Below are 14,922 nucleotides of genomic sequence, written 5' to 3' on the forward strand. Positions count from 1 at the left end.
GGGGTTAAAATGTTCTCATTCTGGGGTGGCAAAAATAGGAAAGCGGCTCTCAGAATAGTTTGTAAGGTGTTGAAAAGCCTAAACTTCACACCATTACTCAGGATAAAACTACACAGTCTAATATAATTATCATATTGCTTCTGCTTAAAATATATTCACCCACTTTGCTAGATTGATTATCTCATACTGAACAGATGCTTCTATTGGCAGTTATATAGGTCATTAATAATAGGGAGAAAAATTATTACTTTCTAAGTCAGCTGATTTGGTACTCAATACAGAAAATCTTTCAGAAGAGAACATTTTAATAAGCTATTACAAAATCCATAGGAAAAAAAATAATAAAAGTTTTATCGGGTGGAATGGTTGGAAACCACTGGCTCAGCTACTGCCTCTTCTACTCGTCCATGGAATTACCTCTAACAACAGAGGCAAGTGAGTGTGTCCTCAGGGGTACCTGGGGACTTAGCCTGGAAAAAAAAAGGGGAGTGGAGAGATTTCTATACAGTTCCTGTTTAAAAATACAACAACAACTTTCAATTTGGGGGAAATTTTTCCATTCTCCTCCAGAAGTGTTTGGTTTGATTTCTAAATAATACGCTTTCACCAAAATCTGTATGGAGAAACTGATGCCCCAGGAAGATGCACATATTCATCTTGTGGCTCCAGAGATACCCACTGCACCCCCCCCTAACACCACCACCTTACTGTGTCAGTGTTTAGGTATCTTAATTTGAGAAGCACAGTGATCTAGATGATCTTGTAAAATTTACCTGGCTATAAAATTAAATGGGTTTCCCTTTAGCCTATGAAGAGGCAAAAATGCTCTACCTTAAAGATATAGAATCCCTTCACCATTACAACTCAAATAGTGTCAAGGCCACAGCCTAGGAGGAAAGGGAAAGTGTAGAAACAAAGTGTGTTGTGCTAAGAAAAGCAGGAAAAATTTCAGGGGGAGCCAAGCATAGCTCAAGAGAAGCTGTCCATCTGAAATGCCACCTGGAATTCACACCAGTAATAACTGTTGTGGATATAAAAATTAATAGGGGGGATTTCATAGTATTAGAAAAATTTATTTTTATAAATCATGTGTCTATCACCCAAGTGTTGACGCATGCATGCAATTCAAACATCAGGCTTACAATAAAAAGCTCACTGAATGACTTAGCAAGGACAATTCCCCCATTTTCTCTATAATTTGGAGTGGAAGAAGGAGGGGGCCGTGGGTAGAGGGTGCAGTTACTGGGTCAATTAATCAACCTGAAAACTGTGACACAAACCCTGACGCCTAACCTATGTCTAAAAATACACAAATGTATACGAATTTGTTTTAAACTGTCAATGCCTATATTTAGGACCTTCCCAGCAAGGCTATAATGAGACTGTGTTTGAGGCCTCCAGTCATAGCAGACTCTACCATTAATCTGAAGTTAGTTAAATTAACAGCATTTAGTACTGACTTGTCAATCTCACTGCTCCAGGAAATTGCACCTTGAGGCTACTAATATTGCCAATTTTTCCACTGGAGTATGCGCCCGCGTGTGTGGATGTGTATTTTTTTTCTCCAGAGCCTCCGCGTTCATACACCATCATTGCTTCCCTACGTCCACAGCACTTATATTATCATTTATTCTGGCCTCCTTTAGCCTTCCCGGGGGATTCTGCATAGTGTAGCTGCTCAGTGAAAGAGTTTTTTAGCTTTATATTTATTTGTTTATTTTTCTGTCATGGCTCATGACTGAGGCTTTAAAAAAAGTGTGACGGTATTCAGAGTACATGATTGACTGCTACAGCAACATTCATTAACCATGAGAAATCTGCAGCAAAACACAGTCCTGAGTGTTCTAAACAGCAACTTTAAAAAGAAAGAAGAAAGAAAGAAAAAGAAAAAATAAGACTCGACTAATTTTTCATTGACCTCATCTGTAAATAAATCTAGACTGATGGTGAGCAGGGGCAATAATAAATTAGTATTCATTTCCTGTAATTAATACAAACATGCCTATGAACACAGAGAATATGAATATATAACCACCTAATTTCCATTTCAAAATACACCTAACAAATTTTCACTTGAGTTATCTTCATAATATTTTCCCCCCTTAATTAGAAGAATGAAGTGTTTGGATTTCTTTCCCTCCCACCAGGGGGAAATATTGTTTTGGTCACACACAGTGTCAAACATATGTTGGCGACGAGCAGCAGAGCCTAATACTGGCCTGTTTCGTTCTCTGCATGGTTCCCTTCCACACACCCATGCTGAGGCTGTCGCCTCCATACCACTAACCAGGGAGGGCTCCTCCCAAGTGACTGAGGGACTGCCAAGGCATGGGAAACCCCAAGAAGCAGCTTCCCAACTTGACACAAGAATGTGAAGCGTTCTGTCGCTGTCACCAATGTTCATTCACTCAAGGGAGGGTCGGGTGAACGGCATAATGTGAATTTTGTGGAGATAACATGTATTGAGTAAAACAGAAATATCGAACTGTATCATCTTTCAGCAAGAAGAGTAGTAGAGCTTGCTGTCAAGCCTGGCATCTCAGGAGACCATTCCCTCCCTGAGATCACGATCAGAGATGGAATTGATAGAAGATCATTGTCTAATCACACCCAAGAATCGTCACAACTCAATAGCGCTACTGTGGCAGTGGTAGTGTAGCGGAACACTTTGTTAGCAATAAATAAATTGGTTAATAACAGAATTACGCCACTAAGACGTAGATACAAAAATGTCTATGAGCTGGACAGAATGGGATAAGAACAGAACATTCGAATCAGGTTCTACCAAAAAAAAAAAAAAAAAAAAAGACCAAACAACTTTCACAGAATGCAGCTTGCCTCGTGGCTTTTCCAAGGACCTTCCTAGCCCTGTAGAGTTTTTTGGTCCTGAGTGTTTGTCTTTGTAAAGATCATGGAAGCAATTATGTGCCATCTGGGTTAGAAGTGGTCCTCATGGGTACTTGATAGTGGAATTCTAATGAACTGTGCTAGGCAGCTATTCGAGGTGCATGTGACAAGAGGGCCACAGGGCAATGAGAATATCTTAAATTGATGGACTTGCCATTGAATCTAGTTGTAAATGTCACTACTTACACTTTGTTGGGATAATTCAGGTGATAAGGAACATAGATCCCACTTACCCCAGGGCATTTTTTCAAACTCCTAGTCAACTCTAATTCTCCTGCCAACAAAGCAGCATTCCCCCAGAAAGAGAAAGGAGTCACCCATGTCTTTCCCTTCAGTTGTCAGCCTGGAAAGCCGAGCAATGCACCTCGCTTCACTGGTACAGGAAGCCCAGCAGAGGGTGAGTGAGCTGTCTGCCCAGGTGGAAAATGAAGGACCCGGTCTGGACAACACAGAGAAAGAGAAACAGCTGAAAGCTTGGGAGTGGAGGTGTCGGCTCTATAGACGCATGAGAACGGGCTTCGAGCATGCCAGTGAGTATAAGCAGAGGACTTCTGTGTTTAACTAGAAACCAGGTTGGTTGGAGACAGCCAGGCCTTCTTTCACTGAATTTTTTTTTTTTTTTTTTTTTTTTGCCACTCTGCTACAGGGTCATGGATGGCCGTTGTCAGCCTATTTGGAGCGAGGGCTCTGGGAGGCTGTAAAAGGATCTTTTGTCTTGCTTGATTTTCTGGCTCCTGATAGGTTCTCTGACCACAGCCATGAGGCTTCAGTGCTGCTGGCCTCTCTCCACCATGTCACACTCATCTAGCACTTTCCACCCGATACGCCTTAATGCCTAATAACCTGGATGGTCTGATACCCTAAGTGGCTATATTTTGGGATGTGGAGGTGGAAAATATTTGTTTGCCTATTTGTCCAGTTTCTGCCTCCAACCCAAGTTTAAGTTGTTTTCAACTCTTTACTGCATTTTTTATAAAGCACTTACACAAACCGACCTTCGGTTAATACAGGCCACAGAGGATAGTCAGCTCCTGAATTATGTTTTGTCTGCACTTCCATTCTCTTCATCAGTTCTTTTTGTTAGTTTTAAGAAAAGCCTTTTTTCTGGATAATGCTCATTAGCACTGGAAGGTACTGCTTATAGCAGCCCATAATATAAGAAAAATCAAAATTCAAACACTTAAGAAATACTAAAATCTTGTTTCAAAAGTAGATCTTAACAACAATATAACAAATGAGACTTGAGAATTGAAATGTAAGGGAAAAATGAGCTCATCAGTTTGGAAATATGTGCCACTGGTTTGTGCTATAGATAAAGACCAAAGGCAGTGAAAATCTTGTTCTCTAAAGTAGTACTGTGTACTAAGGACTGAATCTAAGCCTAATCCTTTCTCTTAAAGCAAACAGCTTAAGCAACATCAATGAAAGTGTGCTTTCAAAATTAACAATCTGGGACACCTGGGTGGCTCATTTGGTTGAGCATCTGCCTTCGGCTCAGGGTGTGATCCTAGAGTCCTAGGCTTGAGTCCCGCATTGGGCTCCCTGTAAGGAGCCTGCTTTTCCCTTCTGCCTGTGTCTCTGCCTCTCTCTGTGTCTCTCATGAATAAATAAAATCTTAAAAAAAAAAAAATCTCAGCAATGCTGAAACGTTTTAAAATTTATTTTATTTATTTTTAAAGATTTTATTTATTCATAAGAGACAGAGAGAGAGACAAAGAAGCAGAGACACAGGCAGAGGGAAAAGCTGGCTCCATGCAGGGAGCCCAATGTGGGACTCGATTCCGGGACTCCAGGATCACGCCGTAGGCCGAAGGCAGCGCTAAATCGCTGAGCCACCCAGGGTTGCCCCTGTTTTTTTATTTTTTATTTTTTTTAAAAGAGAGACAATCAGCCATTGTTTTAATAAATGCATTTGCTGTTGTGCCTCATTTAGGACAGATTACTATTAGAAGCAGTCATAGTTTTAAACTTATTGCCATTTGGGGGGTAATTTTCTAACTCACAAAACATCTTCTGGGTATTAAGAAACACCTGAAACTATCGAGAGTCCTCTGAAACCCGAGGTTAACAGGCAGGACTCCCATCCATGAATTCTTTCTCAGAAAGTGTTACTTGATGTCACAGGAGGCAGCATGAGAGCAAGGCAGGTTGGCTCTTCCTGGGAAGAGCCCAGAATCCGGCATCTGAAGCCATGGGTTTTCGTCCTGTGTGTCTTTGCTGTGTCCTTGAATGAGTAGTGTGGCCTCTCTGGGCTGCAGGTTTATCATCCTAAACAGGCACATGCTTTACTTGCCTTTTCTACCCCAGAGGGTTGCACAAAGGCTCCAATGAAATGATTTATAGGAAGATACTTTATGAAATGTAACAGTCTCTATCTATCAATAGCCAGTTCGTGCTAACGCTTTCTGGCCTCCTTTCCACTGGTCCAGGCCAAACTCCTGTTGTGTTTCCAGGATACTTTGGGAAGGCTTAACTGGTATTATTTACCCCTTCAGAAGATGTTCTAATGCTCAAATAAGACCACGATGGCAACAAATAAAGGCCATTGAGACTTCTAATGAAAATGTTCAAAAGCAAAAGCTATTAGGCTCTACAAACAAATGTTTCCATAGTGTGTGTTTCAGGGTATCCTTTGAAGAGGCAGGAACATTGTTTAAAAAGGATTTGTGATGTTAAGATCCTTATGTTTTTCCTTCTGTCTTAGGAGCCCCCGAGGTGCCAACCAATGCCTGTCTCATGGTAACCAGCAGTACATCACTCACTGTCAGCTTTCAAGAGCCTCTTAGCGTCAACGCAGCTGTAGTAACCAGATATAAAGGTATTGGACTCTTGATTTTTTTTTTCATTGCTTCTTCCTAAAAAACAATCTATTGTTTGGGGATCAGTTGTGCATTTTGTATGTTTGCTTTTCCTGCTGATAGGATTTTTTTTTATACCATGTACTTTTTGAGTTGAAATATTTCCATAGGCACTCATGTACAAAGCGAAAGGTGAATGAGAATAAGCCACAGACTCTGCCTCTCTGTGTCTCAAATAAATAAATAAATAAATAAATAAATAATAATAAAAATAGAAAAAGTCACAGGGTGAACTATAGGCTCAGGCTGTCATTATTCCAAGCCCCTCCAAAATATCAATAATTCCATTCTTATTTGCAGAGGGCCTATTTCATGCATAGCATAGGGTTGGAGACAGGACTACACAGAAGAATTGGCCTCAATCCCAGGAGCGCAGAGGGTGAAATACGGAACACACTAAGAGAGTATAGGAATTGATACCTGTAATAGCAGGTATCTAGAGTTGAGGATTAAAACACAGGACACAAAGGACATTGGGGGTCAGAAAAGAAAGAGGGAGGTAACATGATAGGATCAGAAAAGCCCCAAGGTGCAAGTGGTATTTGGCTTTCAAGAATGGTTAGGATTTGGACTAGAAGACACTGGGGGGAAGTAACCTCCAAGTGGAGAGAAGGGTGAGCACAAGCTTACACCTGCAAAGCAAGGACAGGCCAAAGAGGGGGAGGGGACAAGTCGTGGCTCCAGGGGAGATGAGGTTCATGAGAAGCCTCAGTGAAATGTAAGAGAAAAGAGACTAGGGCAGAGGGCAGGGGCAGGGGTACACTGAGACTCAAATTCAGGATTCAGGAGTTTCAACATTATGTGATGCACTCTGCAGAACACCAAGTAAGATGGGGACAGGATCGGAAGTAGCTAGCAAGATTTGGGGCACAGTACTGTGTATGATGTACTGGAAGAGGTGTGGACCTGGAACAGGGAAGTGAGTTAGGCAGATCTCTGGGAGAAATCACAACAGCCTGACGTGGCTGCTGGAGCAGTGCTGCCAAAGGAGAGAGGGAGCCCGGAGCAGACAGCAGAGAGACACTGTGATGGGAACAGCCAAGGCTACACAGAACCTACTATATACCAAGGCACAGTGTAAAGCTATCACATGTCCTAACTCCATGTGATCTTCCCAACAACTTTAGCGGTGGGCGGGCACAGTTAAGATATCCACTTTGCAGACTGGAAGACTGAGACACTGAGATTGAAGAATTTGCCTAAAGACACAAAGCAGAGCCAGAAGTATCACATTATGTGGATTCTTGAATATGGTGGACAAAAGAGAGAGAAATCTATTTTCCTGACTCAGGACGACACATGGAAATAGCCTGACCAGTCCTAAAGCCTGATAAAGTCCTCTATGCATGTATTCCAAGATGCCAGCCCACAAGGCAAAATTCCTATGTCCAAGCATATATGTGCCTCCTCTCTCCTTCCTGGGGCCCATTCCCAGGAGGATCCTCAAGGTCTACAAAAATTACTTGCCTACACCCTGTAGCTTTTGTGGTACTTGGGATTTTCCAGATAACTCCACTCTCTTCATACTATCTTAGGGAAGACAGCATAGAACTGGTTACCACTCTGGGTTTTCTGTCTTAAAGAGAAGGCAGCCTGGGGGTACTAGTGACAAAAGACAAGTGAAGCCACCCAGGATGGCCTCCCACAGCCATCCTGTGATACAGTCCTGATACTTTCTCCTGGTTGTCTGCTCTGCCAAGACTTCCTGAAATTCAGAGCCAGTGTTTGCAGGCAGTGTCAGACTCGGACATTCTCCTCTCTCTACATCTCTCCAGCTCAGTGTTTCATCAGTGCTGCCAAACTTGACATTTTTCTCCCTACATTTGATTAGTGAGCTATCGGGAGCTAATTTATCCAGACCCTCAGCTATTTAATACTTGACCAGAATGCCAGCAAATTCTATCAGCATCCACATATGAACACGTCTCATCTCAGGAGACTTATGTTTGGGTGAAGTTGAAATGAAAGCCACAAGTGGGTTCTGGTAATGACTGGAGGGGATTAATTAAGCATTATAAATAGAATTGTCTGTTGCATTATGGAGTAGGTTTCCTTGTGTTAATTTATAAGGTCATAAATTGAGTCCTTAACCTGACCACTCTCAAGGGTTATTTAAAACAGCTGGCAGCTTACTGTACCCAGAGAGCAGGACAGTTTTTAATTCAGAGCTGAAGTAATTATTTAATTATGGAAATATTAGCAAAATTACTCTGAAACAAGGCTAATTATTTTGTTTGCTTTAAAAAAGAAGAAACAATCAAAAAATCCACAGAATGAAATGTCAATTATCTAATTGCTTAGAGGAAAGGCTTAACTCTACAGTTAGGGCTTTGGAAAACATCTCATACTGCTCTCCAGAATTTCTGGGTTCACAAAACCTCAAGCCTATTTTGACAACTGGATGTTCTCCCCCTTCACACTGAGGCCTGTGTTTGACAGAAAATCTGAATCTATCTTTGTCACGTGTGTACACTCAACTCATCAACATGTTCCAGTATTTTTTTTTTTAAGAGTTTGTTGATATCCGGAAATTTTTTAAAGAGCATCTCTTTATAAGCCCTCTTCAGGCCCAGGGGCCATGCACCAGGCTGATTGCCATCACAGCTTGGACATTAAAAGCATACATTTCACTTTAAAACCCAGAAACAGTTTTGAGTAAGACTCACTGGAGTTTTCTGTTTGCATCTCCCCTAAATGTGGGAAAACGAGGCTAAGAGAGCAACTGTCTGATTCTAGGTGTTTCCTCCTTTGATTCAAAGAGCACTTGTGTCTTTTGGTCCCATTTCATCAATTTCCATGGCTTACAGAACCAAACCAGACTTATTTCAAGTGCTTTGATGCTTTGGACAATTGCCAGAATTTTATTCCGCATTTTCTCCTCCCCGCCTTGGGTAACCTGCCTGAAGCACCCATGTTGCAGAGGATGTTATTTCTCTGCAGTCCTAAAGCAGAGAACATTTTCAAAAGTGATTTTGCTGCTCTTTTCCAGGCTGAGAATGGAAAGGAAAATGTCCTCTGACAGATGCAGTGCAGCATCCATTTTCCATCCACACAGTGGATTCTTTTCTTTTTTTAAAAAAGCAGGGCTTGACATCATCATCTTTTGGTTTGCCAATGATGAGATGATATAGTAGCTGCTCCAGAGGGTGTGGGCAGTATGCTGGTTTGGATGGTGCCTTCCCCATCTCTTCTCACCTTGTTCTCTAACAGATTAGAAACCATCACCCTAATTCCTTCCTAGAAAGGCTTGTAATAGCAAACTAACTGCTCATTTGATGGCATTCTCAAAAAAAAAAAAAAAAATCGAAAAGCATTTCTTTGCCAGGACCTTTCATCAGGAGCTGGTAGTGTATCTGCTCCTGCAAAGGCCAGGCGGTACTTCTGCCAACCACCACCTCCAACTTCTTTCCCAGAAAGAAAGGAAGCCAAAGAATTCCAGAGAGATGTCAGGGGGCACCACAGCTTCTAGGAAGGAGAGTCCACTATTTGTCCATGAAAACCCTCGGGGTTGATAACTGACAATAATAATAGTGTAAACTTGACCATGACTTGATAATTTGGACCAGCTTTTCACAAGACTTAAGAAAACTTGACTTCATGGGGCTTGGTGCACACTGCTTCATATTGATATTACTTTTTTCCTTCCTACACCTTATAATTGGAAAGAGAAAAAAGTACATTGCATTAGAAACTATAATTATTTTCCATGTTTAATTAATTGAAGAATTAGTATGATCCTATAAGCATGTGGTAGCTACCTTCATCACTAAATTGAAGTTATTCAATTTCATAAAACAGAAGGATTTATAACTTTAGTTAGCTTGTTTGAGCAGGAGTGAAGCCAGAAATTTACAGATGAGAAGCAACTAGGAGAGGCAGAAGATATGTCCAGGGGACAGGAAACTCAGTGGATTAACATTTTTTGCCTGCAAGTAAAAATAAAAATATGGAAATAAGTTCAGCAGCTAAATATATTATGAGGAAAAACAGCAGGTCCAGTGAGAGCAAGAGAATGGCAACACTACTCGTGTTCTTTCTTCTAAGCTGCCACAGGCTTTATAGATAAATCCATTCTCAATTCCTCCACTGGTTGCTGAGCTGTCAGGATCCAGCCAGTTTACTCTTTTACCATCTTATGAACCACCTCTAAACCTTTCTCCAGTACAGTATGTTGTAAGTCAGAGCCTTTTTGCATTTTCTTCATTTAGGAAGTTTTTTAACTCTCAAATGATACAGTACAGGTTATATAAAAGACAAAGATTTACCCTTCCCCCAATATCCCATCCCTGTCACTAAGTTAATCTGTTATGTGTTCAATGTATGTTCTTACAAATCCTTTCCTGATGCATGTATCCACATGTATAAGCACACAGATGTATAGGTTTGTGTACTCCACTATAAAACTTTCACACTGCCTAATCCTACAACTAGATTTATTTTTAATTCAGCAATATATCGGATAAATCAAATGTATCTATGTCAGTATGTTTGGATCGTCTTTCTTTTTAATAGCTGTACAGTATTCCTATTACCTAGCTAGAGGTGCCATAATTTATCTAACTGTTCTCCCACTGATAGACATAGGTTGTCTCCATTTTTTTGCCTATTGTTTAATATTGCAATCCTTGTATGTGTCTCTGTTTTACTTGGGACAGTATTTTCTTTTGACATTGTTAACTAGAAGTGGAAAAATTTATGCCTTCCCATTTCTTTGTCTCACCTGTCTACATCCAATGTTAACCTTAAATATAAAACCACCAAAAAAATAGCAAAGAACCCTTACTAGTGAAATGACTAGTAAAAATGAGTTTATTTAACAACAGTAGAGAGCTGCAAATTGGAATAAGCAAGCTACAAGTCCAGAGAACAAAGAACACCTTTCACAGAGGAAAGGGGGGCAATTGGGTGGGGCTATTACAAACAAAAGTCCACTGGAGGAAACTGGGAGTTTGAAGTGTAGTGGTTTTTCATTGGCTGAGTTGTGACATCTCTGATTGGCTGCGCTGTTGCTGAGGCAAGAGAAAAACCTTCCTTCTGCTGGGGTAGGAAAGTAGCTCAAGTACTATGGACTTTCAAGGTAAATCTCTTCGTGGGGGGCAGTGTGTGTGTGTGTGTGTGTGTGTGTGTGTGCGCGCGCGCGCGCGCGCGCGCGCGCCCGCTCACAATATTGACAAGGAATGATAGGGTGTAAGAGCTCCCCCTGCTGGCCTCCCCAATCCATATTAAATGGTGTTTTCTTTTATTAATTTTCACACCATATAGTACCTCTATAGTATATATATATTTTTTTAAGATTTGCTTAGATTATTTTTTTAATTTTTATTTATTTATTTTATATTTATATAGTGAGAGAGAGAGAGAGAGAGAGAGAGAGAGAGAGGCAGAGACATAGGCAGAGGGAGAAGCAGGCTCCATGCACCGGGAGCCCGATGTGGGATTCGATCCCGGGTCTCCAGGATCGCGCCCTGGGCCAAAGGCAGGCGCTAAACCGCTGTGCCACCCAGGGTTCCCTTTATAGTATATTTTAACATCTGGTAGGGCAAGTCCCTCCCAATGGTAATCTTTTTCAAAATGTCTCAGTTGTTTGCACACATGTTCTCTTCCAAGTGAATTTTAGAATGGGTTTGTCAAGTAATTTTCAAAGGTGTATTAGTGCATCAAATTCCTAAATAAATTTGGAGAACCTTTCCATCCAAGACATGTCTTCCTTTTTTTTTTTTGTTTTTTTATTTTTATTTTTTTTTATTTTTTTATTTTTTTTAATTTATTTTTTATTGGTGTTCAATTTACTAACATACAGAATAACCCCCAGTGCCCGTCACCCATTCACTCCCACCCCCCACCCTCCTCCCCTTCTACCACCCCTAGTTCGTTTCCCAGAGTTAGCAGTCTTTACGTTCTGTCTCCCTTTCTGATATTTCCCACACATTTCTTCTCCCTTCTCTTATATTCCCTTTCACTATTATTTATATTCCCCAAATGAATGAGAACATATAATGTTTGTCCTTCTCCGACTGACTTACTTCACTCAGCATAATACCCTCCAGTTCCATCCACGTTGAAGCAAATGGTGGGTATTTGTCATTTCTAATAGCTGAGTAATATTCCATTGTATACATAAACCACATCTTCTTTATCCATTCATCTTTCGTTGGACACCGAGGCTCCTTCCACAGTTTGGCTATCGTGGCCATTGCTGCTAGAAACATCGGGGTGCAGGTGTCCCGGCGTTTCATTGCATTTGTATCTTTGGGGTAAATCCCCAACAGTGCAATTGCTGGGTCGTAGGGCAGGTATATTTTTAACTGTTTGAGGAACCTCCACACAGTTTTCCAGAGTGGCTGCACCAGTTCACATTCCCACCAACAGTGTATGAGGGTTCCCTTTTCTCCGCATCCTCTCCAACATTTGTTGTTTCCTGCCTTGTTAATTTGCCCCATTCTCACTGGTGTGAGGTGGTATCTCATTGTGGTTTTGATTTGTATTTCCCTGATGGCAAGTGATGCAGAGCATTTTCTCATATGCATGTTGGCCATGTCTATGTCTTCCTCTGTGAGATTTCTGTTCATGTCTTTTGCCCATTTCATGATTGGATTGTTTGTTTCTTTGGTGTTGAGTTTAATAAGTTCTTTATAGATCTTGGAAACTAGCCCTTTATCTGATATGTCATTTGCAAATATCTTCTCCCATTCTGTAGGTTGTCTTTGAGTTTTGTTGACTGTATCCTTTGCTGTGCAAAAGCTTCTTATCTTGATGAAGTCCCAATAGTTCATTTTTGCTTTTGTTTCTTTTGCCTTCGTGGATGTATCTTGCAAGAAGTTACTATGGCCGAGTTCAAAAAGGGTGTTGCCTGTGTTCTTCTCTAGGATTTTGATGGAATCTTGTCTCACATTTAGATCTTTCATCCATTTTGAGTTTATCTTTGTGTATGGTGAAAGAGAGAAGACATGTCTTCCTAATCAACTTGAATCTTATGTATTCAGGAAAGTTTCATAATTTTCTCTATGTGGGTCTTCTACATCTACTGATAAGTTTCATGTGAGATATATTTTACAAGTTTTATGGCTATCATGAATGAACTCTCATGTGGATTATGACAAATTATATAGCATTGAACATAGTTTTTAAATCTCCGGTGACCTTGGTCCCTTTAGTATTTCAAAAGCCATGTTATTCGTGCCCTTTTAGCATTGTTGAACATTTGTCTATTTTACTGGTTTGTTTGAAGAATTAACTTTTTTCATTCATAAAACCTACTTCCTGTGTATCTTCTATTTTATTGATTTCTAGCTTTAGCGTTGCCAATTCCTGCTACTTTCTGTTGGTTTACTTTACTCTTTCTTTCCCAGTTTTTTTTAACTTGAAAACTTACGTTTTTATTCCTTTATTTTTCTTGTTTTCTAATCCATATATTTAAGGCTATAAATTTTTCCCTATCATTTTGTCCATATCCAAAAAGTCTAAAGCAAGATGCTATAATCATTGTTTATTTATAAATTATTTATCATTTCCACTTTAAATGGAGTTTTTAGGCAAGCCATTTTAAATTTCTGACCATATTTTTAATGTTATTTTCTAATTTTACCATAGTAAAAAAAAAATTTAATGTACTTTGTATGCTGTTGAGCCATTTTAAAACTCTTATTTGTAGCTAACCAGTAAATCAGTGTATAGGTACCATCGTTAGTGTTTGAAAAGAATGTGTAAACTCCACTGAGTATAAAGTGTGAATGTGTATGTGTTGTTTAAATCCCTGCCTTTTACTATAGTGTTTGTCCCTTTGATCTTTGATCTCTGAGAAGCTGCTTTATTTGTCTTGCTTAATGCTGTTTCCTTCAACTTCTATTTTGTCTGTAATCAACAGTACCTTCTTGGTTTTCATTTGCCTGTTGCCTTTCTATCTTCCTATTTGCATCCTTCCCATGATATTTGAGACACATCTCTTATGAAGAGTATATAGTAAACTTACACTGCACGTGTCTTTTTTATATACACCTTTTATTTTTATTTTTGTCCAAAGTGATCTAAGAATGGGATTAAAAAACAAATTTGTACCAAAGGCTTATAATAAAAAAAAATTATTTGCTCCATTCTTCCCACTCTTCTCTTCAGAGCCAGCCGGTTTTAATTCCTCTAGTTCTTATAATTACCGGTCTACTATAATTAATATGCTTCTATGGCTCTTTCTTGATACAGCAATTGTAGGTCTTAGGTATGCAATTATAGCAAAAAAGAATTCAATTCTCTCATAATATGACACTCATCTGCAGTTCCTTATTCTCTCTACATAATTATTTCCATTTTTAGTTAAGTCAACAATGTTTATATTATTATGTGTATACATTTCTAGTTGTTGTTGTTATTGTTAACTAAAATCCTTACTTTATTCAAATAACCTTGGTTTGTACCTGATGTCTTTTTTATAAGATGTTATTTATTTATTTGAGAAGGAGCATGATAGAGTGTGTGTATGAGCAGAGGGGCAGAAGGGGAGAGAGAGAGACAATGACCCAAGCCGAAATCAAGAGTTGGATATTCAACTGACTGAGCCATCCAGGTGCCCCTAATGTCTTTTTTGTCTCAGGACCCCATCCAAAACCCCACATGACATTTAGTTACTATGTCTCCTTGGGTTCTTCTGGCTGACAGTTTCTCAGACTTTCCTTGTTTTTGATGACCCTGACAATTTTGAAGGAAGACTATGCAGCTATTTGTAGAGTGTCCCTCTATTGGGTGTGACTGATGTTTTTCTTCATGATCACACTGGGGGGGACAGAAGACACAAAACTTTACACAGACGTAAAATTTTAGCCATTTCCATCCCATCATATCAAGAGTACATCTTCCCAAAATGACTCATCACTGTTGATATTGACCTTGTTCACCTAGCTGAGGTGGGTTTGTCTGGTTTCTCCACTGTGAAGCTATGCTTTAACCCCTTCCTTCCTATATTCTTTGGGAGGAGTCATTATGTGTGGCCACTGTGTGTCTTCCTAATCAACTTGAATCTTAGTTCTGAGTGAAAATGCCAATCCATAAAGGCTACATAGCATATTATTCCATTTACATAACACTCCCAAAATAACAAAATTATAGAACTAGAGAACAGATTAGTGGCTGCTAGGGATTAAGGAGCAAATGAGAAGGAAAATGGGTA

General features: G+C 39.9%; 1 protein-coding gene across 2 annotated transcripts in view; it reads left to right on the top strand.

Moving 5' to 3' along the window:
• ANKFN1 (ankyrin repeat and fibronectin type III domain containing 1) overlaps nucleotides 1-14,922 on the top strand; it is a 298,750-nt gene that overhangs the window by 171,976 nt on the left and 111,852 nt on the right. For both annotated transcript variants that reach the window (XM_035720842.2, XM_035720841.2), the window contains exons 6-7: nucleotides 3,243-3,437; nucleotides 5,612-5,725. In XM_035720842.2, coding sequence (XP_035576735.2) covers nucleotides 3,243-3,437; nucleotides 5,612-5,725 — 309 coding nt within the window. The remainder of the gene's footprint in view (nucleotides 1-3,242; nucleotides 3,438-5,611; nucleotides 5,726-14,922) is intronic.

This window comes from Canis lupus, chromosome 9 (assembly GCF_003254725.2).
Source record: "Canis lupus dingo isolate Sandy chromosome 9, ASM325472v2, whole genome shotgun sequence".
Classification (NCBI taxonomy): domain Eukaryota; kingdom Metazoa; phylum Chordata; class Mammalia; order Carnivora; family Canidae; genus Canis; species Canis lupus.